The sequence below is a fragment of the Syngnathoides biaculeatus genome, chromosome 5, assembly GCF_019802595.1.
Source record: "Syngnathoides biaculeatus isolate LvHL_M chromosome 5, ASM1980259v1, whole genome shotgun sequence".
NCBI classification, from domain to species: Eukaryota; Metazoa; Chordata; class Actinopteri; order Syngnathiformes; family Syngnathidae; genus Syngnathoides; species Syngnathoides biaculeatus.
The window spans coordinates 3133190-3158144 of record NC_084644.1 but is presented as its reverse complement, the minus strand read 5'-3'; the positions used below and the strand labels follow the sequence as shown (position 1 = coordinate 3158144).

The window sequence follows — 24955 nt, the reverse complement described above, 5'->3', positions numbered from 1 at the left end:
TTTTTTCAACGCATCTTTTTACAATATCGTTGTGCACGTTGCACAAAGGGTGAGCACAACTGTTTTGAAGATTATTATGAATCCATTGATTGATTGCCTGAGGGCAGTAGAACAGCGGGGAGATGTGCCGTAGGTGTGTCAGAAGTATTTAAGGTGGAGGTGGGACTGCATCAGGGATCAGCGCTGAGCCCCTTCCTGTTTGCGGTAGTAATGGATAGGCTGACAGATGAGGTTAGACTGGAATCCCCTTGGACTATGATGTTCGCAGAAGATATTGTGATCTGCAGTGAAAGCAGGGAGCGGGTGGAAGAACAATTGGAAAGATGGAGGCACGCACTGGAAAGGAGAGGAATGAAGATTAGCCAAAGTAAAACAGAATATATGTGCTTGAATTTGAGCTGTGGAGGAGGAAGAGTGAAGCTCCAGGGAGAAGAGATAGCGAGGGTGGACGACTTCAAATGCTTGGGGTCAACAATACGGAGCTATGGTGAGTGTGGTAAGGAAATGGAGAAACGGGTCCAAGCGAGGTGGAACAGTTGGCGGAAGGTGTCTGGTGTTCTATGTGACAGAAGAGTCTCTGCTAGGATGAAGGGGAAAGTTTATAAAACAATGGTGAGGCCGGCCATGATGTACGGACTAGAGACGAAGAGACAACAGGGAGCAGAAGTGGAGGTGGCAGAAATGAAGATGCTGAGGAATGAGCAGGTTGGATAGGATTAGAAATGAGCTCATTAGAGGCACAGCCAAAGTTGGATGTTTTGGAGGCAAGGTTTGAGAGGGCAGACTTGGATGGTTTGGACATGTCCAGAGGCGAGAGAGTGAGTATGTTGGTAGAAGGGTGCTGAGGATGGAGCTGCCAGGCAAAAGAGCGAGCGAGAGAGAGGAAGACCAAAGAAAAGGTTGATGGATGTTGTGAGGGAAGACATGAGGACAGTGGGTGTGAGAGAGGAAGATTCAGGAGATGGCCTTAGATGGAAAAAGATGACACCGTGTGGCAACCCGTAACGGGACAAGCCGAAAGGAAAAGAAGAAGAAGAAGATGAATCCATTGATTTCCTGAACACTTTTTTTAAACTTGTGTAAATGCTAAAATGAGGATAACTGTACATATTATATGGATATATATTTTGGAAAACCACAACCACTTTGTCGCAAATTAGGTCAAGGTGTGGAATTATTTGCTAAGCACACAAGTCACATCATGCACGTTGTGAGTCACAATCACATCCTCATTTAAAAAAAAAAAAAATTCCAAATGAAGCATGTAGGACAGCAAACAACATTAATCATCTGAAACGCTCGTTTGTCTTTGTTTTGGAGCGTCATTGGATCATGCGATCTGATCCCACACATGGTGTGTTGTTGCCACTTTTGAGAGACGCTTCCAATCTTCCATTGAGAGTCTGCAGCAAGAGGGCACATTAGGCGGCCAACTCGGAAGTTGAGTCACGTCGCTTGGCTGAAGGCTTCAACCGCATCTCTGCCCATTACACACCGAGCCAGGCGGCTTAAGGAAGGGGAAACCCCGGCAATGGCAACCCATGTTGAGGAAACTTGTCTCCTGTTTTACTAAATTGGGGCTGCCAATTACAGGACGGAGGGGAAACGTCATAGGCGCATCCTGTGTGTTCCTTGCAAAATGGGTTTCCAGGGAAGAAAGATGAAATGGATTTATTTTCACAGAAAAAAAAAATGTGATTTATCAATAAAAGGTCTGCAGTGTGCAAGAGGTCCTGTGAAGTCTGAACACTTTCAGAAAGACGGGAAAAGGAAACGGGAGCCGGAAGTTCAGTACACTAAAAATCAATAATAATCATCTTGTTCTACTTATACAATTATCTTGTCCCGAGCTGCTTCATCCAGCTCATACGGTGCCGATGGGTTCCCCGGATCCTCCTCCAGGAACACCTCGCTACTTAGTCAACATCTTTGGGATTTTTAGAGCCGTGCTTTGTCTGGTCCCGCAGCTCGCACTTGCTTGCCATAATTGACCCGACTGGGGCCCTTGAAGAGAACTTCGTAGATCACTGGGACAAACAAAACCTTCCACCACGGTAAGGGGTCAGCTCAGGGAGGAGGAGGAGTAAGAATCAAATATTCTGAGAGCATGTTGCATGAAATGCGCTCACTGAAAACAAAGCTTAAATTGAATGCTGGAGTCTGTAAATACTTTGAGGAAGTTATCCGGTTGCTGTAAGGAAGTTGAACCATTTGACGTGCTTTGTGGCCTTTTTATTGTAAATAGCAGACGTGTGGGACAGGCGTCACATTCACTCAACTGACGATTTGATCTGATGAAACCGCAAAGTCCAGCAACAGACCAGCTCAGTTAGACGTTTGAAATCTATTTGTCCGTCTTTCATCTGAGCCGCTTGCCCTCACAAGGGTCGCAGCAGTGCCGGAGCCCATCCGGGGTATTTTCGTTCAGGAATCAGGGTACAGTCTGAACTGGTTTCCAGACAATCGCAGGCCTCACGCAAACGAGGATTTGCACTCACAGTCGCGCTTAAGGACAATTTAGAATCTCCACTGAATGCACGAAATCGGAGCGCCCGGAGAAAACCCACACAGGCACGGAGAGAACATTCAGACTCCCGATGCTATTTTTTCTTCCAAAAGAAATGTAGTTTGCAAAAAATAATTTGATCCAATTCATCGGCTCAGTCTGATCATTTTCCATTTTTTTGCATTGCACCTTGAGGATCTGGGATGAGCTGCAGGATCTTCTCTTCCTGGACTGGTTGCCAACTAATTGCAGGGCACATATGGACAAACGACAATTTAGAGTCTTCAATGAACCCGACGTGCCCGGTTCTGGGATGTGAGTACGAGCTGAAGTCCCCGGAGAAAAGAAATTCAAACCTGGGACCTCTGGACAGTGAAGCACACATAGTCCACCTTGTAAAAAAAAAAAAAAAAAAATGTGGTTGTGATTGACACCTCCCACTAATTTGCTGGGATAAAACAGTCAACACGACTCCGTTTTTGACGTTTTTGCTTAAAATTGCGACGACAACGCGTCTCACCTAAAGCTGCAACTCCGTAGCCGGCCGGGCAGGAGCTGTGCGTGATGCAGAACTCGACCACCAGGTGGAAACCTGCAGCGCACTCGCACACTCGGTCGTGGGTGCTGTTGCACTCGTGTTTCACCAGCTGCCTCTCTTTGCACACCTAAAACGCAAAGCAACACAGAGGAGCGTGGAAATCATTCTCGGGACTTGGGAGACACGGCGCGGGTCAACCGAGGTGCTGCGTGACGGACCGGAGCATTGAACCTGCATTTCCAAGACATGCTGAGGAAAACAAAAACAAAACCATCATACAACACAACCACGCACATAAAGAAAATATGTAAGAAAAACCACCAGAGTCTTAACATGAAGGGAAAGCTGAATAAAAATATGAAGTCGACGTCAAAGGAATTTTTTGGGACCACTTCACATAAGTGAACGGACAGACGTGAGTCCAGTGCGTGTTTATGTTTTCGGAAACAGAAAAACAGGTGTCTTTCTGAACATTACAACGAACACACCAGGACATTATAGATTCTATTAAGCCTTTAAACCTTTAACCTACCGAGAGGGAGTGGGGGGGGGGGGCATAACAAAAAAGTGTCGGTAATGAATCAATTCCAGCATTTCAGAGTTTCTGAAATTATCTCTAGTACAAGGTGATTTATACACGATACATGTCTTGATAACTCGGGGGGATGTAAAAAAAAAAATCCTTCTCCACAGTTGTTTTTTTTTTTTTTTTTTTTAACCCAAGGGTTGTATTCGCTCGACTTTCAAATAAGGTTTCCCCACAACGCTGCTAAAAATATAAACTGAATGACAAAAATGGGAAAACTTTAACCACACCAGACAAAATGTACACTTTACTTGTTTGTGCACGTTCAATTATTTATTTTTTTTCCAGAAAAGAATCAAAACATCCGAACGTCAGAAGTTGTTGCTTTAGAGCAGGGGTCGGGAACCGATAGCTCGCGAGCCATATTAGGTTCTCTTGATGTTTGCATATGGCTCGCAGAGCCCTCATAACGACATACTGTACACGTGATTTCTGGCGTGCGGGCAACGCAAATGACGCACAGGTAGTTTGTCCTAGTGGACTTGCCGTAGTTCACAGTGGCAGACGATGTGAGCAGGCGCAAAAGGGTCCAACGCAGAGCAGGCGGCAACAACTAAATGTGCAAACGATCGCTCAAGAAAAAAAAAAAAAAAAAAAGGGGATTTGTACAGTTTTCGGCAAGACTGGACACTGGACAGCCATTCAGAGATGGAAGAGTCTGCCAACGCATTCGTGCCTGATGTTGCCATTGAACGTTTTGACAACTTTTTGCATAAAGACAAGATCATCGAAGGAATAAAAGACATGCTATTGTTGGCGAGAGCTGTTCACCATCGTACCATCATGAAATCAAATTGAATTACGTTCAAGATGAACGGATTGAAGTCTCAACGCCTGCATCAAGCTTCATCTAACGACGTATTAAAGATTATAAGGCCATCAGCAAAACCAGGCAGAACAAGAAGTCACATTCATGGTAAGAAGTGCTTTTGTCATCATTGGTTAGGAACATCATCACAATGTTGTTTAAAAGAATTCAGATATTTATTGTACTCTAAAAGTGTTGGCTCTACATAAATGCTAATTACACCTGTATTTAGTTTTTTAAATATTGCATGGCCCGTTTGAAATTACATTTTGGCATCTCTCGGCCTAAAAGGTTCCTCCTGACGTCTCTACTACAAAAATAAGAAGTAAAAAGTCATTTATACACGCTACTTGTCTTGATAACTTGGGGGCCTGAGGGGGGTGTAAAAACAACACAGAATAGTTTTTCTTTTACGAAAAGAAGTTGTTGCTTTTAGAGGCCGGAATGAATCATTCTTGGAGTTGACATCAGTTCTCTTTAAAAAGGGAATGAATGGGGAATATCTTGCTTTTCTGAATTTGTTCAAATCGTCGGTAACGCTTCTTGGCCCCCCGCAGTGCTCCTCTTTCTTTTTTTATTCGCAGATTATAAAAAACCAAAGCCTCAATGCATCAACCTTACCCCTCGCTATTTACATCATAATCCCCCGAGAGAATTTTGAAAAACTGAAGCGTAGAAAGTACACTAAAGTACAGATTTACTGAAGTATTTGTATTTGGTTCCCTCCCGGCGCCGTACTTACCGAGGTGCAATATTGGCACGAGTCCCCCCAGTGCCAGCTGTCGGCAAAATGCCTCTCCGGGCAGACTTGGCACTCCGTGGCCCTGTCCGCGGTGCAGTGTTTCTTCACGGCCGTGCCGGGGGGACACTGGTCGCAAAGGAGGAGGTCGGAGGTCACGGGGTCGCGGTACTGGTACTTGGACGGCTCAGCCTGCTGCTGGAAGGCCCAGGTGAGGGAGGCTGTGAAGAGCTGCGCCAAGGGTACAAAACAAAACAAAACAAAGGAAAAAAAAAAAAAAAAGATGAACACGTGTGATGGTGAAAGGCATCTCGAGCACATCTCGGCCTTCTATTCGCCTGAGCATGAAATATTTCCGAACGCTGGAGCGATGGGCTGCCCAAAAGCTTCCAGTAAGAGCGAGTTGAAGGAAAGGTCAGAGCTGTAAAGTTGTAGCTCCTGGTGGACTCGCTGGCCCGCGGCCAATCGCTGTGCTTTAAAGCGTCTGAGAAGCAAATCGCCGGTTCAGATGAAAAGCCGCGTTGGAAGCGCTTCATTACTGCCGCTTCTCCATCAACAATTCTTCACGGCCTAATGACGCCAAACAAGCGGTAATTGTTCTTGTATGATTTCATCATGCCTGTTAGTCTTCATGACTTTTCTCGCTGCCCTTTGGCACGTTTTCATCATACGCTAAACGGTTTCTGGACAATGAAATAAGTGGAGGCAGATGTTTCATTCCAGTTAGGAGCTTATGAGGGGAACACACCGACTTATTAATAATGAGCTTGTTTACAAACAGTCGGGTTTCGAGAGTGAAACGTGAACTCAAACGACCAAGTCAATCTTTTCTTTTTGAGAAAATGTGTCTGTCAGTGAGCCGTCGTGTAACTTCTGCTGCCCCTCTCTTATGTCACGGTGAAGTCGAGCAACAGTCCGGCTCAATTGCAACATTTTGCACAAGAGGTGCTTCTCGCGATGAATTCGAGCCATAAGACAGGCAGTTCTTTTGATTGCAGTGTTAGCTTCGCTACGTTCTTGATCCCTTAATGAATTTTTTTTCCCAAAAGCATTTAAGTTTGTATGTGATATAAACTGGCCCAGTCCAGAAAAGCCATTAAGACATTCAAGTGTAGTCCAGGAGTTGGGTTCTACTTTCCCAAGAGAAAATAGAATCCACACGCAGTTTGTCGTGGCGCGTACGCGCTTCGCAGTTCGTCGGTCGTGTTTTTCAGATTGCGGGCTCCGCGTGCGGCCACCCGGGTTACGCCCCGCAGTTGTCACGGCAACGAGATTTGGAGCCGCGTCGGGCCCCGCCGAATGCGAGGCGGGCTTCGGGCAGGTTCACTTACGTGAGAAATAACGTGTTTAAAGTACGTTTTCTTCTTCAATGAAGTCTCGGTTGTTTGCCCTTCTCTAGCTTGAAAAAAAACCTGCTGCATCCATTAAAGAGAGGCGGCTGTCCCTGTCTTTCTTCTCATTCGACTTTGTTTTGTAAAACAAATGTCAGCATTTAAAATGATGACCGTAAATCACGTAAAACAAACGACTTTTTCAGCGGCGCAGTTGAGGGAAAATGCTTCTGAATTGCCCCTTTGGTGGAGGTGATTAAAAAGAAAATCATAAATTAAAGGGGAAACTGGGGCTTATATCAACTGACTTTCCAGACCATTTACACAAGACTGCGTTTACTGAAAACCGAAGAATACCGCACTGTGTTGCTGTGTTTTTTCCCGCCGCCGCCCTGTGTGTAGGGGACAAACGCGGAACGGGAAGGCGGATCTCAAGTCGATCGGGCAATATGTCGGCTTCCCACATGATACCGGAGACCAAACAGACGCCGGCGGCTGCCGGGGACCAGAATGTGAGGTTTAACACCCGAGACTCACTGTCAACATCCCTGTGTCGTCAGAGTTACTGAAGAGAACGTTTCCCAGATGAAATATAAACCAAAACAAGCCAAAAAAAAAAGATCAATCAATCTTGCATTCAGCGTGTCCAGAACCCAAATATGTTGTTTCGTTGATCATCACTTGTACCCCGCCTCCTGCCCGTTGACAGCTGGGATAGGCTCCAGCACTCCCGCGACCCTAGTGAGGATAAACGGCTAAGAAAATGGATGGATGATAAAAAGAATGTTTTGTAAAATCGTCAAGATGACTTTGTATATATGTGCGTATATGAGAGGGGTTGAGGGGGAAGCGTGAGGCTGCAGGGAGAAGAGATGACGAGGGTGGATGACTTGAAATACTTGGGGTCAACAATCCAGAGCAATAATGAGTGTGATAAGGAAGTGAAGAAACGGGTCCAAGCGGGGTGGACAGTTGGCGGAAGGTGTCTGGTGTTCTATGTGACAGAAGGGTCCCCGCTAGGATGAAGGGCAAAGTCTATAAAACAGCGATGAGGCCGGCCATGATGTACGGATTAGAGACGGTGCCGCTGAAGAGACAACAGGAAGCAGAATTGGAGGTGGCAGAAATGAAGATGTTGAGGTTCTCGCTCGGAGTCACCAGGTTGGAAAGGATTAGAAATGAGCTCATTAGAGGGACAGCCAAAGTTGGATGTTTTGGAGACAAGGTTAGAGAGAGCAGACTTGGATGGTTTGGACCTGTCCAGAGGCAAGTGTGAGTGACGGGACAAGCCGAAAGGAAAAGAAGATCATTCAAAGGCTGCATCTCAAGACTGATAAAATCCAAAATGCTTGCCTCAAATGTAGTTTTCTTTTCCGACACCCCAAAGAGTTTTTATCCTTTTTTTTTTTCCAAGTCACCAGCAGTTATCACCAGCTTATCCTGTATTGAATGCAAGACTGTCAGTTACCGTGCATTTAAAGGGAATGAGAGGAGCCACTTTGATTGGTACAGACTGAGGTCAGCCATGTTAGCTCCCGTTGTAGCACGGACCTCTCTCTTCGAAATAAGCCAGATCACACCTGTCTGCAAAATTGTATTTTCTTCCTGCAAAAGTATGCTCAAGAAAACAACAACAAAAAAATTACTTAATTGAGCTTGGAACATCAGCGTGATGTAACGATATGTCAAATATAGCAGAAATTTTCTTTGGCCTCAAGCTAAACTTTGAGTGTCACGAACATGGGACATGGCGGAGGACCCAAATGATTTTCGAGGGCGGTTTAATTCAAGGCAGAGGTCACGCACAGGTAAGCAGTCTGGTCTCCGTAAAGGTATGTACTTTTTCAAACGAGATGATAAATTATTCTAAATTCTTTTGTAGAAACTCCAAATGTCTGGCGGTCTCAGTTTTGAGAACCGTTGATTTATAGTCCTCAGCGAACCTTACATAAAACTGTTTTGTGGACCGACAACGCTGGCGTACCAGGAGAGAACCCACCCAAGCACAGAGAGAACAAACTCCAAAAAGAAACACATTCAATGCCATTGACGGATTTAGAAGTCAAATATCCACGTGAACGCTGAGCGACAGCTGTACTACCCAGCCAACCGTGATGCACTGTCACAACTCCGACCGATACCCCGCCACGCGAACGTCGCTGAAGCCGCGTATTTCTCGTCCAAGCGGCCGTGAATCTCTCGGCGGACGCGGGAGAGGAGCTGTCAGTTAGCGAGCGTGTTTGACACGCAGCCACGCAGACTACGGGAGGGACACATGGGGACCAGATGTCAGCCGACAGCCCGCTTCCTTTCGGCTACAGCGTTGGATCCGTGGATTTTCCCCGTTGGCTCAGATGCGCTCTCGCTGTTATACGGGCGTTGCGCAATCGCGTACGTGCTTCTCAGCGTATATAAAGTCATACAACGAGCGTCTACCCTCTCATATTGTGCATGTGCGAGGTAAAGTCTGGCATGTGTGCACAGCGCGCGACGGCTGTGCTCCGTTCTGCGGTCGCCTCCTGGCTCCTCTTTGGTAAAGTAACTGTTGGAGGTTACTTCTGGGCTTTCCCCATTCACAATTCAAAACACTCTGTCCTACTATTTTATCACCCCGGACCGCTGACCTGCGTCTCTCTCTATCCGTTCTCGGGCCGCCGGCCTCAAACGACACACAACGCCAATAAGATAGCCGTGGCAAACCTGACGTGGTCTGGATCCCAGGTCGAATCGGATCTGTCTTATGTGGTACCTTGGTATAAAAAGCACAGTGGGGGGGGGGAACTACATGACACCATACATACTTCTCCTTATTGTGCCTCTATTTATTATCGAATACATCTAACGGAATGATTTCTGATACTTTTATAGCACATTTCTTCGATTAATGAATAACTAACACGTCTCTATTAATCTTCCGATAGTGTGTTAGCCAATATACGTTATCTATCTATCTATCTATCTATCTATCTATCTATCTATCTATCTATCTATCTATCTATCTATCTATCTATCTATCTATCTATCTATCTATCTATCTATCTATCTATCTATCTATCTATCTATCTATCTATCTATCTATCTTTGTCGCTTATCCTCACAAGGGTCGCGGGGAGTGCTGGAGCCTATCCCAGCTGTCAACAGGGAGGAGGCAGTTGCCAGCCAATCGCAGGGCACATGGAGACAGACAACAGTCGCAGTCACAATCACACCTAGGGGCAATTTAGTGTCTCCGACAAATGCACGTTTTTAGGATGTGGGAGGAAACCGGAGTACCCGGGGAAAAGCCACGCAGGCACGGGGAGAACATGCAAACGCCACACAGGCGGGGCCAGGATGGAACCTGGGACCTCAGAACTGTGAGGCCAATGCCAATGTACGCCACCTTTTCAAACTCTAGCTTCCAATTGAATTATTGAATAACTATGGATTACACTGCAATATAGCTCATGCACTTTGTCCAATCGCAACCACCTTGATATGATATACCAGGCCTCATTTGGTACGCTGTCCGCTTAAATATGTCAAAATCATACAGTGGCCTCCGTGCAACTAGACGCAAAGCATCAATTCATGTTAATGTGTTGCGTTCCATTTAAACAAATGAATTTACTCCTTCCACTGATAATGTAGCGTTTCGAATGGCCGACCTCAGTCAACATTTTGTCACTTCTCACGAATCTTTTTTTCTCCACTGACTCTTTTCTGCTCCTTTGCTTTTGTCGTGGGTGTTTTGTTTTCTCCAACGATCGTGACCTTGGTCGCCTTTTGATGGCGTCTGGGCCAGATGAGCGCGACGTGAGTGTTTCGGATTGTCTGCGTTGGGTAGGAAAATTTGGTGGGAATTTTTTTTTGCATTATGAAAAACAAAACCTGATATCTCACAAAAAAAAAAAAGATTTGACCTGCAGTGTGGAAAAAAAAAAAAAAGAGAAGCGGAACTGGACGAAAGGATTTCGCCCAGGGTGACTTCGCCAGCCATACCATGATTACGTGCTTTTTTTTGTAGCGTGGGCGGTCACTTTCATAGTTATGCCAATCATCATTTAAAAAGGCGGCTCAGCTATGAGGCTGCAGTCGATTTCAAGAGGATCGCAAAAGTGTGACCTCGGCTGAGCTAATCTGGTTACACTTACAGCTGTCACTTCACTAAGTCACACCGAGTTCACTGGCGTGCGCTCGCGAGCACATGTGGAAATGCTCTCGGTCGCGTTGATTTTTTTTTTATTTTTTTTTGTCTCAACTTTCGCACAGTGCTCCGTGAGCGCAGTCCAGTGATGACGGACTCGGACGCGAGGCGCGTGACAGACACGCAAGGACGGCACGTGCGTTCTGGGAAAGCAGTGGCGACGACGATGTCTGAGTCATTCATTGTGGGACAAAATTGAAGAAAACGTAACGGTGCGCTCTTTCGATTGCGAGGACATTGTGATGAGGGCCCTGTGGAGTGGGAAATGAAAACAAACGTTGGGCGATGAAACGTGCAGAAGTGCGCGAGGCCACTTGGGGGCAGCAGAGGAGGCACATCGTGTGAACAGAAATATCGCGACACCCGGTTATGGCTTCTACAGACAGAAAAGTGACATTTGCACGAGTTTTGCACGAGGGCACAACAGCTCCTCCACTTCTGTAAAGGCCGATGGACTAACGACAGGCACTTCCTGATCAAAGTTTGATTATCTTCTCCACCTCATTATGCACGGCGGCGTAACTGTGGCGTCTGGCTCGGATTGCTGAGGTTTGGGTTTCAAATCCGGGGGGAAAGTTTTCCTTTTCTCGCCCGTGAAAACCGAGTATGAACGCTTGCTCGTCTATATGTGACCTGCGGTTTCCTGCTGACCAGTACCGAGAGTCCTCTAGCGCCATAGAAAGTGCAACACAATCTCAATAATGTGTTTACGTTTTGACAAAATGAGCAGAGATCACATTGGCTGAGTCCATTATTCTTCTGTATTGTCACTGTTAGGCAGGAACTGCCCGTTTCCAAATTTTTAGAAATGGAAAATATTGGTCAGTTCCCGCGTCGATCTGAAAGGAAATATGTCATTCATTCACATTCATGGTCACTGATTGGCCATGATGTACAATGTTACTCATGGAACAACAGCAATGTATTTTTTTTTTGTTATGATTTAGATGTCTTTAAATTAATTTAGATTACAAACAGCATAATTCAGGCCGTCATCCAACTGCCACTGTCGGGGTCGGGAGCGAGTCTGCACCGGCCACCGGCCATTCGCAGTGCAAAAACAAAGCAATCACTCAGACTTTCATTCACATCCAAAGGGAATTATTATTCTGTAATGTTTTCTGGAAATGGGAAAACGAGAAAAAGCCACTGGAACCACGCGTTTTAAAACTGCGAGGCAGAAACGCTAACCACAAAAGATAGCGAGTGAGAAGCTCGGTCATCCGGGAGGGGCTCAGTGTCGAGCTGCTGCTCCTCCGCATCGAGAGGAGCCAGATGAGGTGGCTGGGGCATCGGATCCGGAGGCCTCCGTGGTGAGGTGTTCCGGGCGTGTCCCACCGGAAAGAGACCCCGAGGACGACACAGGACACGCCGGAGAGACCGTGTCTCTCGGCTGGCTCGGGAACGCCTCGGGATCCCTCCGGAAGAGCTGGAAGAAGTGGCTGGGGAAAGGGAAGTCCGGGTATCCCTGCTGAAGCTACTTCCCCAGCGACCTGACCCAGAAAAGTGGTAGATAATGGATGGAAGTCCACCGTCTTCCTCATCTTTAACAACTACAACTCCAAAAATAAAGAAAAAAATATTCGGTGTGTTTTGAATCTCCAGTTGCTGTCGAAGGCTGCTCGGAAAACCTCTTGTAAGACGACCCAGACAGATGTGCCACTGAAGTATTCAACGCCAAGCCGGCGTGGCTTTGTTAATTCGCGCCACTGTTCCGTCTCGGCGATGCGAACGCGCACCCGCATTTTGGCAGATAGCTCAAGATTGACTTCATTGTTGAATTTCAAACTTGATGACTGGACAAGTACTCCAAGATATGCAGCTAGTTTTATACAAACAATATAAAATATGTGTAAATTACACAACCGCAAATATCCTTTAAAATTAAATGCCAAACAAGTGATTCATGAAAGTATCTCAAAAGTAGAGCGGATGTAGGGCAACATATAATTTATGTTACTTTCAACTGACAGCAATTACTAAGATAAAATAACGTCCCACTGACATTTTGGAAGCGAGGTCGGAGGTTATACTTCCCAAAGGTGTTTGATGGGTGTCGGGAAACTCATCCAAGCATTTTTCATGGACCGACTGGGGCGCAGTTTTTTGTGGAACGGGAAAAGACTTGCCCTCAGCTCTTCTCACAAAGTAAATACTAAGACGAAGGAAGAAGATTTAATGGGAAGCAACCATTCAATTACCGAGTCCACAATTTGTGATGTGATGGTTTTTATTGCTTCCTGGATGAACTGGTTTCGCTAAAACATTGCAGTGTTTCATCACGCGCTCCCAAACCCACCAAAATTGCTCAGCTTTTTAAGAATGAATGCGCTGGAAGACGTCCAGTGCTGTGCGCGAGCGTGTTTATCAACAACTAAAAGACGAGTTGAACTTTTCAACCTCCAGGTTTTGTTTGAAGGCGCACCATTCGATGACATCACGGGCCATCGCTGGAAAAACCAAATTACACGGCGGCTCGGCCCCAGTGACATCCATAATTACACTGTCGGTGAAATAAGTGAACTCAATGGAGCGCTGCCAGACGGGACGAAAGAAAGGATGGATGAAGGTATTCAAGTGAAGAAGGAAATTAAAGGCTCTTTATTATCTCGAGACAGTCTTGTCAAGTGGAAAAGGACAAATGCTCGATGTTGTAAATATCCTGCCTGGGCACTTCACTAAATGAACAACGTCCGTCCCCCTCGAAATCTTTTTTTTTTTTTTTTTTTTTTTTTCTGCAGAAAAATAGAATAAACAAAATCTTACCAGCAAGAAATAGTTAATTTGATCCCGTTTGCGATGTAACCTCACTTGAAAAATGGCAACTTGCTCCAAATCATGTGTGCTCCACCCCCTGCCCCAATTCACAACATGTGGGATTGAAGTGTTTTTGCCGCACGCTGCGAGACTCAATTGGATTCTTAAAAAGCAGTCAAAACGCGTCGCTTTGTGACACAGCACGCTTGCCGCAAGCGTGCGTGGTTCACTGAATGCAAGTCAGCTCACGAACAGGCTCATAACTCTTCTGGTCTGTCCGGTTGATTTACTCAAAATCGTCTGAATGCTGAGAAATGATGTCGACAAAACCAAACACCAAAGTCCGCTGAGTGGAATCCACCCACCCATCTTATAATAAGCACCGGCGCATCCGAGCGGACTTCAGGGCGAGGTTGGGGACTCTCAGGCGAGTCCTGGACACTCTGGACCGGTTGCCGACGCATAAGAGGCCGCAAAGACCAAGAACCGACAACCAGGACTTGCGTCACACAAGACTGATTTCAAATCCAAACTGCAAACTGTCATTTATTATACTCGTTCTAATTCCTAGAAGGAGAACTTCAATTTACACTGTGCAGAATATTTCCGGTTGCACGCAGAGGGTTTCGCTCGTTTGTTGTTGTTGTTTTATTTTGATGCCATCACAGAAGGGTACCAGCGAAGGCTAACATGATACAAATGTCACCATGAGTAAAGAACTGGAAATACGATAGGACAACAGAGAGCAAGACACACTGCTGAGTACTTCTTCTTTTCCTTTCGGCTTGTCCCGTATGTTGTCTCTTCGTCTCTAGTCCGTACATCATGGCCGCTGTTTTATAAACTTTGCCCTTCGTCCTAGCGGAGACTCTTCTGTCACATAGAACACCAGACACCTCCCGCCTACTGTTCCAACCTGCTTGGGCCTGTTTCTACCTTCCTTCACACTGCTGAGTACAAAATGATAAAAACATAAAATGTTTCATCTGTATGCACATTCGTCAGTCATCATTGCAACGATCAGCGGTCAAGTCCATTATTTAAGAATGTTACTTAAAACATTGCCTCCAACGTGTGTTCTGTAATCTCCACAATATTGTACAATTCATTTGAAGTGGAAGTTGACCTGGAAGGGGCGGTCTCCTAACCTCAGGGGTTCCACCGCAGATATGGAGTGAATTTCAAAATCACATCTGTAACCAATTAGCTTTGACGGTATCGTTCACGTAACTCTACATATTTACATTTCAAAGGTTTCTACAGGAAGTAGAAATTTCCTGTGCAATAAGAGCTCGTGACTTCTGGTTTCCCGAGGTCGCAAGTGGCAGCTCGTCCGGCGGGCACGTGGCTTCAGTTAACCGAAGAAAGCAGGTGGGCCGAGGGGGATTCCAGCTCCCCGCCACTAGCTTTACGTCTGAGTGTTTTCCCGAGAATATTTTTTTTTAGCTCATAAAAAGACATTGATGGAAAGGGGAGATGAGGGCGGGTGAAGTGGGAGGGGCGGCGGGATATGCATCCATGCTGCTTTACAAGACGACGCACTGATTCATTGCTCGGTTGCTCCAATTTAAGTTTTTCCCCACCATAATGCGTCAACGGTTGCTCAACAAAATGTCTCATATCAGGCTTTTAATCTGGATTTTGTTGATGTAAAAATGGATAAATAAATCCTAAAATAAGAGTCTTTCAGAAGGTAAAGCGTTGGCCTCACAGTTCTGAGGTCCCGGGTTCAATCCCGGCCCTCCCAGTGTGGAGTTTGCATCTTCTCCTCATCCGTGCCTGCGTGGGTTTTCTCCGGGTGGGCACTCCGGTTTCCTCCCACATTCCCAAAACATGCAACATTAATCGGACACGCTAAATTGCCCCTAGGTGTGATTGCGAGTGCGACCGTTGTCTGTCTCCATGTGCCCTGCGATTGGCTCGCAACCAGTTCAGGGTGTACCCCGCCTCCTCGTGCCCGTTGACGGCTGCGATAGGCTCCGGCACTCCCCGCGACCCTCGTGAGGATAAGCGGCAAAAGAAAATGGATGGGTGGATAGTAGGCAAAAACAAATGTATGAAAAATGAAAATTACAAGCACTCCTTTGGCGGAGCGTCAATAACATTGGGAAAAATCAGACCGGTTATCAACTTTTGAGTGTTAACGGTCTTTTTTTTCAAATGACATACATTTGCGTATTCAAAAGCACAGAAAACAGAAGCATTTGCCTAACACATGCAAACATTTATGCATGTGCCACTACACCCCAGACGTACTCAACAACGCATGCGCTTTGCTACAATTGTTGCGCAGATTTGCATCGGTCAGACTGTTTTGAACGGAAGTAAGATGAGACAAAAAGGAAGGCCGGACAGTGTGACCTTGATTCAAAGAGCTTCACATCTTTTGCACAACAACCCCCCCCGCCCCCCGCAACATTTCTTTGTCGCTCGGCCACGCTCTCCACAAACTGCTAAAATCAAGAATTCCCCCCTGCCCACCACGGAAACTTCTGCTATCTGCTCTACTGTTGATGCAAAAGAGGAAGTTAGGTGCGCATAGGCGACTCACAAATGGAAGCGTTTATTTGTCGAAAAAAATATCTTGCTCCTCCGCACACTTTGAGGCGGAGCCCGCCATCACGTCTCGCGCAGTTCTCGAAATGTTTTTGACTGGGCTTGGTTTTAATAGCGTCCGCCCCCAACGCCCCCTTTGCCATGTAACCGTTCTACAATGGAATTGCAGTCCTCGGACGTTTGGGGAAGTTGCAGCGGCTCACGCCAACGGCCGGCGGCGGGAGGAAAGTGGGGAGAGTGCGTGAAGATAAAGAGGGAAGAGATAACAACAGATACTGCCACATGCAGATATTGTACCACGTTACGACGACGGCATGAAGGCGTAAATGTCTGATTGTTGACGTCGGTGACAAATCGGGTTCTGGAAACTCCGCAGTTGTAAAATCACAAAGGGAGCTCAGCAATGAAATATTTAACAAGAACGATAATCAAATGAGGAAACCGGTGGACAGATGGACTATAAAGTAGTGAGGCCAAGATGGTGGATGGGTGGATTGATGGATGGATAGAATCATGGATGAATGTCAAGATGGATGAGTGACAAACTACAAAGGCCACAGTGCTGGACTGATGGATGGAGGGAGGATTACTGATGAAAGGATGAACAGACAAATAAACAGATGTTCTGGCAAGTGAGCGACCCGATGGATGGATGGATGGATGGGTTTCCAAAAAGACAGATGAACAGACTGGGAAAGAGATAGATGGACTAGCGAATACACACATTCATGGGTAAGACGCATTTCCCTGCTGCTTGGCCTGCTATGAAAGCAACCAGACTTCAAAAACAAAAACGTTGCCGTCACACGACAGTTCGCTTCTTGACCTGCGCGCGCCCTCGCAAGCCTCAAAAGCATTCGATGCGATTTGACGCTCCGCAGATCTCGTTTGAAGACGCTGCGACATATTGCAGCCACATGCGTCGGGGACACCGCCGGGGAAAAGAAGCGCGCGCAGGTGCGCGAGGTACTTTCGCCGCCTGAAAAGCGCAACCGCGCGCGAGGCTCGGACGCGACTTGCGCAATGACGCGAGGACCGGCCGCTTGGCTGCGCGACTCGCTTGGAAGCCGGCGCTCGAATTTGAGGGAGTCCCAGAAGGGACTCCGTTGGCTAATTAACCGGATGTTGAAAGACTGACTCATTAGTTGGCGAAACAGGACCGTCTGAATTATGCAGAAGCACCACAAATGTTATTTTCCTCGCTGATGTATCGAGTATGTAAAGAACTACTCTGCATGATCAGTTTTAAGCTTTGACTTTAAGTCCAACTGCGCATTAAGACTTGATGAATAGGAACTTGTTAGAAATGATTGCAAGAGCCCGTTTGGTGCTTGCAAACAAACAGCCGAGGCCTACAAAAACATTATTTTCACATATTTCTGCAGCAATAGGCGTCTGTCTGGGAAATATATGCAAAATCTCCAGAAGGCGTAATGATGCATGCAAACTACACTGCATTAAAAAAAAAACTGATGGGATCCCAAGATGGGATGGATAGATAGATAGATAGATAGATAGATAGATAGATAGATAGATAGATAGATAGATAGATAGATAGATAGATAGATAGATAGATAGATAGATAGATAGATAGATAGATAGATAGATAGATAGATAGATAGATAGATAGATAAATAGATAGATAGATAGATAGATAGATAGATATTTGCGGCTACAAGACCACCAACGGGTCTAAAATGTAATTTCTTTTGCATGGGATGTATTTGCAGTTCTGTGATTTTTCTCCCCATCGAGACGAACATGACAGCAGACGAGAATTGAGAACTGTCCGTGTTTGAAACGGATGCTGTTTTGTGGCCACAGAGGGACTGCAGTGGTGCACAGCATGCACAGAAATGAGCCACAATGTGGACTCAAATTTTCAATTCATGGTAACAGCTTTTCCAAACAAAATTCAGAGTCTAATCAACGCGCGTGCACAATTTAAAAAAAAATCAAAATCGCGTCCCCTCCCCCCCGGGATCAAAACGACTCCAAACGGAACTTACCAAAATGAGCTTCATGGCCGGGTTGGAGCTTGCAATCCAAGAACTCGTCTCAGCTGCACAAACGTGAACGAATGAACGTGGACTCCATCACAAATGTGCTCTTATACCCAGCAAGAGAGGGAGAGAGTGTGGAAGAGAGCGAGCGAGAAAACCAGAGAGAGAGAGAGAGAGAGAGGGAGAGGGAGAGGGAGGACATTGCCCACCCACTAAGTGTCTCCCCCTGCACCGACTGAGCAAAGTGGTCCATGGAGATAGAGAGAGTGCGACGGAGAGAAAGAGAGAGAGGACTACTTCAACAGTAGAAGGAACAAGTATAACATCTTGTTGATTGGGGATGTGACGTCGACATATTTTGTTTATTCCCAGCCCTCCCCCTCAAAAAAAGGCTTTCATTTCATTTCAAGCATGAAGTGGAATGTCAGAAATATTAGCTTCTCCTGTTGCCATAAAGGTTGAACGTGACGAGAATGTCTTTGTCACACCGCCGTCCATCCAATGTTTATGTCGAAGTTCTTCAGGTCTACGCGGGTTCTCGGTCAGGTTGAATCCAGGCAACTGGGCCGGTTCTTGTTTGTTAAAGACACGTTGCACCTTCAATCCTTTTCAAAATTTGAATCCGAGTGTTGATAAATAGAATCGTCTTTATTTGCAACACAAGGAATTTGTACTTAGTAGCTCAAATATGGGGAAATAGAACAGATAATCAATATAATATAATCGATACATATAATGTACGAAGGAGTATGATGGCTTCGTCGAAAGCAAACATGAATATTACAATAATTGTATTAAGGTTTTCGGATTAAGGGTATTTTTGAGATCAGAATCAGAATCAATACTTGATAATGCCATTACATCTTGCAATCTTATTGAATTGTGTTTTTTTTTTTTTTTTTTTTTACCAAATATCGTTGAAAACTTTCAACTTTTTAGGTTTTCGAGTAACAACTGGTCATTCGTGACGTTTTAATCCAACGGTAATTTTCTCCGAACAGTTTTGCAACACATTGCGCGAAAATGTAACTTGGAAGGCATTTCGATTATGTCGTGTCTCGGTCTAAACACCAGGGGGCTCCATTTCAAAGGAGCACACAGATAAAAGACAAAGAAGAAATAAAGGCCAAGAACGTAGAGTCATGCAGATATTAATAAATGGGGAAATGGATGCCATATCACAAGACTCCTCCAAGTACGGATCTCCACACCGTTGTCGTGACTGAAACGCACCTCAAGCTGGTACACGAGGGTCGGTGTTGTAGTAACTGAGGCGTCCCAATGCACACAAAAATATGTATATTTAAAAAAAAAAAAAAAAAAAAACAAAAACAAGTATACAGAGAATCAATCTAGGGTGAAGCCGTAATCGTGAGATGGGCTCGGTTCCTGCTCGGTGCATTTTCGCGATTGACGTACAGGATCGGCAACGGTAGGTATTGGGGCATCCACAAATAATATCACATGTAAAAAGTGTATTTTTATGAGAATATAGTGGTAATTTTTACTCACTCAGCAGGAGCTCATCTTAACTCGCGAGGTGGAGTACACACAATATTAAGGGGAAACCCCCTCCCCAATTTTAAAAGCATTTTCCTTTAAATCCCACCAAAAACACACAAATGTGTCGGGTTTTACATTTTGCCATATGTCCGTAACGTGACAAGGTGTATATCCATAATAATCTACGAACAATACTCTGTGGAGAAAGTGACGTATTACAGTACCACACAGGGCAAGGCAGATCAATTGTTTACAATAATCTACAAATAATGTATTAATACTACATGGCAGTTTTGTAAAGAGAAACAGCAGCTGTTGTGGTTTGATTTTGAAATTTACAACTTCATTGTAATAACAAGTTGAAAAAACAAACAAACAAAGACTCGTGATATTATTATGTGTTTTTGTTTGTAACAACATATTTTTTTTTTTTATTTTAAAATTACTCACTTTTTTTCCAGTTTGGAAATACTATTTTTTGTAATCATGACATCATAGTGCTAATGTCATAACAAGATTTCAACGAGTGCCCTCCAAAGATTCATTTAAATTAAAATGGTAATAATAATGATAACAATAATGAACAAATGGTCCACGAGTGCAGATGAAGATTTTGTCCAACTTCTGGTGTGGGCCGTGCGGCATCTCGTGCACTTCGAGTCGATTTGTCCGGAAAAACAGTGTGGCAGAACAACAAGTGGAACATTTTGGTGTACCTACAGTGTGTGGTCAGCTCCACAGCAAGAAATGCCGGCGTGCGAGATTTATTACTACTTCATTCATGCTATTAATTATTAGTCATAGAAAATAGATGTTTTGGGAGAACGACCACAGACGCAGCTAAACATACGTAGCGAGCAGGTCCATGACACATCGTAGTGTTGAGTAATTGAACGACTAATTCCCAGAGATGATGTTTGGTGTCAACAAATGAAAATTCATCTTTAGTGTGAGTTGTAAACGCATTTACAAAACATTTAGCAAAACACGGCATTTCTTGTGCCCAAAAATAAAACGTTCAACTGGCGTCTGTCAACTTGCATGTGCATCTCATAAAAACATTTCCCGATCCAAAATGACACTTCTTTCACTCTTAACATTAAATGTACCGTAATTTCCGGCCTATAAGCCGCGACTTTTTTTCACATGCTTTCCAACCCCGCAGTTAATGCGGTGATGCGGCTAATTTGCGCATTTTTTTCTAGCGGCCGCAAGGGGGCACTCGAGCGGTAAAGGTAAGAGTAAGATCGGTGGAATATATGTGCCGAGGAAGTGACTTTTACCACTCCGGCCCTGTTAGCGCTGCGCTGGCGTGTTGCTGACGTGTCTCAGTGATTTTTACCGGTATGTTTTTTTTTTTTAACCGGCCCTTTTAGCTAGCGTTAAACTCTTTCTGTGTACCGTCTTTCTTTGTAAATATCTCGTGTTTCAAAGTGGGCACTTACGGCTTTTACACAGCTGCGGCGTATGTATGTACCAAATGGTATTTCCTTTACAAATGTACTGGGTGAGCCTCATAACCAGGTGGGCTCTGTAGGCCGGGAATTACGCTAATCTCATTATGTCGAACGAGATATTTATCAAGAAAGAGGGATAAACCAACATTAGTATTATTTTAAACGAGCAAAATCATTGTCAGAGAATTTAAAATCTTTTTGATGATGGAACTTTCGCTTTTAAGAGGGCCGTGTCGCAGTTATTGCCATTGACATCTTCTCATATTGTGTTAGCACAAAAGTCTCTGTGAATTTTAGGGCTCAGCGACGTGTGTAAGACTTGTACAAACATTTCTGCTAATATTATAACATTTGTTTGGTTTCTTAAGCTTCAGACCGTGCCTTTGTTGGCTTAAGGGCGTATTTCAGTTCAGCTGTCAATTTGTATTTAGCACAGAGACTTTACAGTTAATTTCACTTGACAACTGGAGAGGAGCCTAAAAACCAAAAGAGGGCAGAGGGGAAAAAAAACCTGGTCCCGACTTGGATGCATCACTTCATATCAGTCAAAGTGTTGCTGATGACTGATGAGAGCTAGCCAGCTATTGCTAATCAGCAGCTAAATGATGAACGGATTTTACGCCACTGGGACTGGCGCAAAACCGTCCGCAGCCACGATACAGCAAGGGATCCCAGTTAAACTAAGCCATTTCCACATGAAAAGGATTATTTTTGAAACTGCTTGTCAAAATGCTTTCTGGTGTTGTTACAAAATTTCCCACCCAATAAACAAAACAAACTGTGACTAGGATGTAACGGCTGACCGGTAGCGATTGCTACGCTGCCAGCTACCCACACACATGTCCCATCAGGTGTCAAACGAACCACCTCACCCGCGCTTACTTCGCCATGACATCCGTAAATACCTTCAAGACATCGACGAAGACATCCCCACCGACACGGAGTTCGACGAACAAGCCTACTGAGACGGGCTACGTAGGCTCCATCGAACGGCGATTGAAGACGCGGTGACCGGCTACAAACCGGAACTCATGCTTGGTGGCTAAAATGGTTTTCAAATTGCGTCATTCATTTGGACAATGACGTCTTTATTAAGGACTAGTACCAGGAGTAGCGATTCGATTCTGATTCGCTACTGTCAGTGCAAATTGCGACTGGGGATCGGAAGGGTAAATCCGAGCCTTTTTGTTCGGGGTCAGAAAAGGGACTGCTACATCCGATTTTACTGAGAGAAAAAGTTGAACTGCGTCCTGGATTGAATGTCATTCAATCACACGGCTCGTGAAATTAGCAAATAGATCCTGCGCCAGTTGCATGAAAGTCATCTATTTGAACTACTACACTACTGATGACCCGTATTGTATTCAGCGGTGGGAATGTTCCTCAAAACTGGAACTGGAACAATCCGACGAAACGCAGCGGGGATATTACGGGACGTTTTCCACCCCTCGCTTTAGTACGTTAAATGAACTACTAGAAAAACATTCAATCAGTGCAGCAATTTAAACGATACCCTCATTTAATCAAGGTTCAAACGGGAAAGCAGAAAACTAGCGCAGGTCATGTTACATGATGGATCGCGGACGGTCCCAAAACAAGACGTCTGGTTTGGGAAACGAACGTGCTGGAGTTTCGAGCATCCGGTGGGTGGTTAATTTTGAGGTCACTTGACATAGTGTAGCGTCTTATCGGCGAAGGCAAAAGAACTGAACTACTCCTTGTTGTACTCCTGCTTTGGATTGAATGGAGCCGAAGACCAAAGCGTGGAATTAATTTTTGAGGGGGAGAAAGCCAGCCAAGGTTGGACCGAGGGAACTTGTTGGATGTGGAAGCGGGTCGCTGACAGAGTGAAAATGTGTCAAGGCAGCGTTGGAAAGACTGAATTCATCATTTTATTATGAAGCCTGAGATACCAAAGATGGTAGAAGGAGCTGAGCTCATCGGTGAAGTCATTACAAGTTCTCTTTCAACACTGACTTCAAAAAAATAAAAACTCCCTCATAGGATGTGTGAGTTTTGCTGTTGTTGATGTGGGTCACTTGAGGTGGACATTTTTTTTTTTCCCAGTCTTGCTCCCCTGACCTGAAAACGCCGTCGAGGTTTAAGACCTCACCGGCGCCCCAAATGCTGTCATTTTACATATTTGTAAATGTATTTTCTACATACTGTTCGACAAGCCCGAAATTGAGATTGTATCGTTTTTGCATGTCGGTTAAAATACCACCATCTACATGCGAACACGTGCATACTCGTACGTGAATGCTATCATCATGCAAATTATTCAACTGTATTTAGGCAAATCAACAGGAAAGTGTCACGTAAAATACATAAAATTCAGAACAATGTCACTTTTAAAAGTGAATCAGAGATTATTCACTCACGTTAATGTCCAAATCAACCCAGAAGTGTCCTTTATTTTTTTTAACATTTTTTTTTTTTTCTTATGAAATGTTTGGATGCACATTCGAGCTTGAAGCTCAATCTTGGCATGTCGACGCCGCCAAAAACATGAAACCCAAAAAGTGAGTTGCAAAATCACTTGACAACATCAGAACTTGTTTACAGTTCAATGACATGCATGCTTTGGAGCGGAAGCCGACGAGAACAGACTGCACAAAGATATGTTCCAATAAAGATTCAAACCAGATTCAAATCCTGACTGTGAGGCGTTCGTGTTCGTCACGACTTTACCGTTCTGCCCGCTCGGTGGCTCTCTGCACGCCCGTCCACGTCGCCCAAACGCACGCACATCACGGGGCATCGGTGCTTCATTTTATGAATTTTTTTTTATACTACTCCATACTGTTTATACAGTATCGGTACAGCTTGGTTGCGTTCGATATGAATGTCACATTTTTACCAGGAAATTCATTCGAATCCTTTGATTCTGGCTGAAGGCGATCCAGTCAATGTGCGCTGACAACTGGTGTGTAACGGGGGGTGCGTGTTTAAATGTTTCTTTGCCGCTTATCCTCACGAGGGTCGCGGTGAGTGCTGGAGCCTATCCCAGCTGTCAACGGGCAGGAGGCGGGGTTACACCCTGAACTGGCTGCCGGTGTGACGGTCTGAGCGCTCCTGGTGCTGCAAAGTCTCTTTGTGAGTAATGCACATGTACGTACATTAATGCGCATGGGCGTATATTTTGTAAACTTCCGGCCAGTCTGAAACATCCCCGTCCGTGCTTCAACATGCGCCATTCGACAACTTGTCGCCGAGCGTTCGTGGTCGCTATGGACGTCTCATAAAGACGAACGCAGCAAACCTACATATGTGTGTATGTCTTTTTTTTAATCCACTTTTGTTTTCAGGTTAGGTTAGCGTTAGGTTATAACATATGTTAGCTCCCTCTATGTAGAAGAAGGGGAACTCTGAGACCGGGAGATTTCCCAGTCAGCGTTCGCTACGTACCCAGAGTTCCCCTGTTACTAACGCATTCATCACAAGGAGACTTTTCAGCACGGGGGACCGCTCAGACTGTCACAGCGGTCAATCGCAGGGCACATCGAGACAAACGGCTGCACTCGCAATCACGCCTAGGGGAAATTTTGAGTGTCCAATCAATGTTGCACGTTTTTGGGATGTGGGGGGAAACCGGAGTGCCCGAAGAAAACCCACGCAGGCACGGGGAGAACATGCGAAGTCCACGCATGAGGGTCCAGGATTGAAGCCTGGACCTCAGAACTGTGCCACCCTAAACGCAAGCACATCTTGAAAACAATTTTGGTCTGACTTTAAATTTGACAACTCTTTGTTGCATCTGAAGTTGAAGGTACTGCTAACCTGCCGTACATTTTCCTTTTAGCCCACACAGTCTGGGACTCAAGATGAATGACCTTATCGTGAAACTGCGTCTGGAAACGTGGGCCTCGGCTCTGTTGTTGCACGGGCAAAACGCGGCCATTGTCTCGGCCTTCTCCTGTTCTTCTCCCCGCCACCCTGCGGTCCAGCTCGGATTTCTTTTCAAGGATATTTTATCGTCCGAGTA

At 45.2% G+C, this 24955-nt stretch overlaps 1 protein-coding gene and 1 long non-coding RNA gene across 2 annotated transcripts in view; one reads left to right on the top strand and one right to left on the bottom strand.

The window, feature by feature from the left end:
* Positions 1–18139, bottom strand: part of LOC133500907 (tumor necrosis factor receptor superfamily member 11B-like) — a 25505-nt gene extending 7366 nt beyond the window's left edge. The window contains exons 1-3 of the mRNA XM_061820165.1: positions 18017–18139; positions 5181–5408; positions 3027–3171 (exon numbers count right to left, since the gene is read on the bottom strand). Coding sequence (XP_061676149.1) covers positions 3027–3171; positions 5181–5408; positions 18017–18031 — 388 coding nt within the window. The 5' untranslated portion in view covers positions 18032–18139. The remainder of the gene's footprint in view (positions 1–3026; positions 3172–5180; positions 5409–18016) is intronic.
* LOC133500908 (uncharacterized) lies at positions 4247–24955 on the top strand. Its single transcript, XR_009795052.1, has 3 exons — positions 4247–4546; positions 6911–7020; positions 24773–24955. It is a non-coding gene; the product is annotated as an uncharacterized LOC133500908 (long non-coding RNA).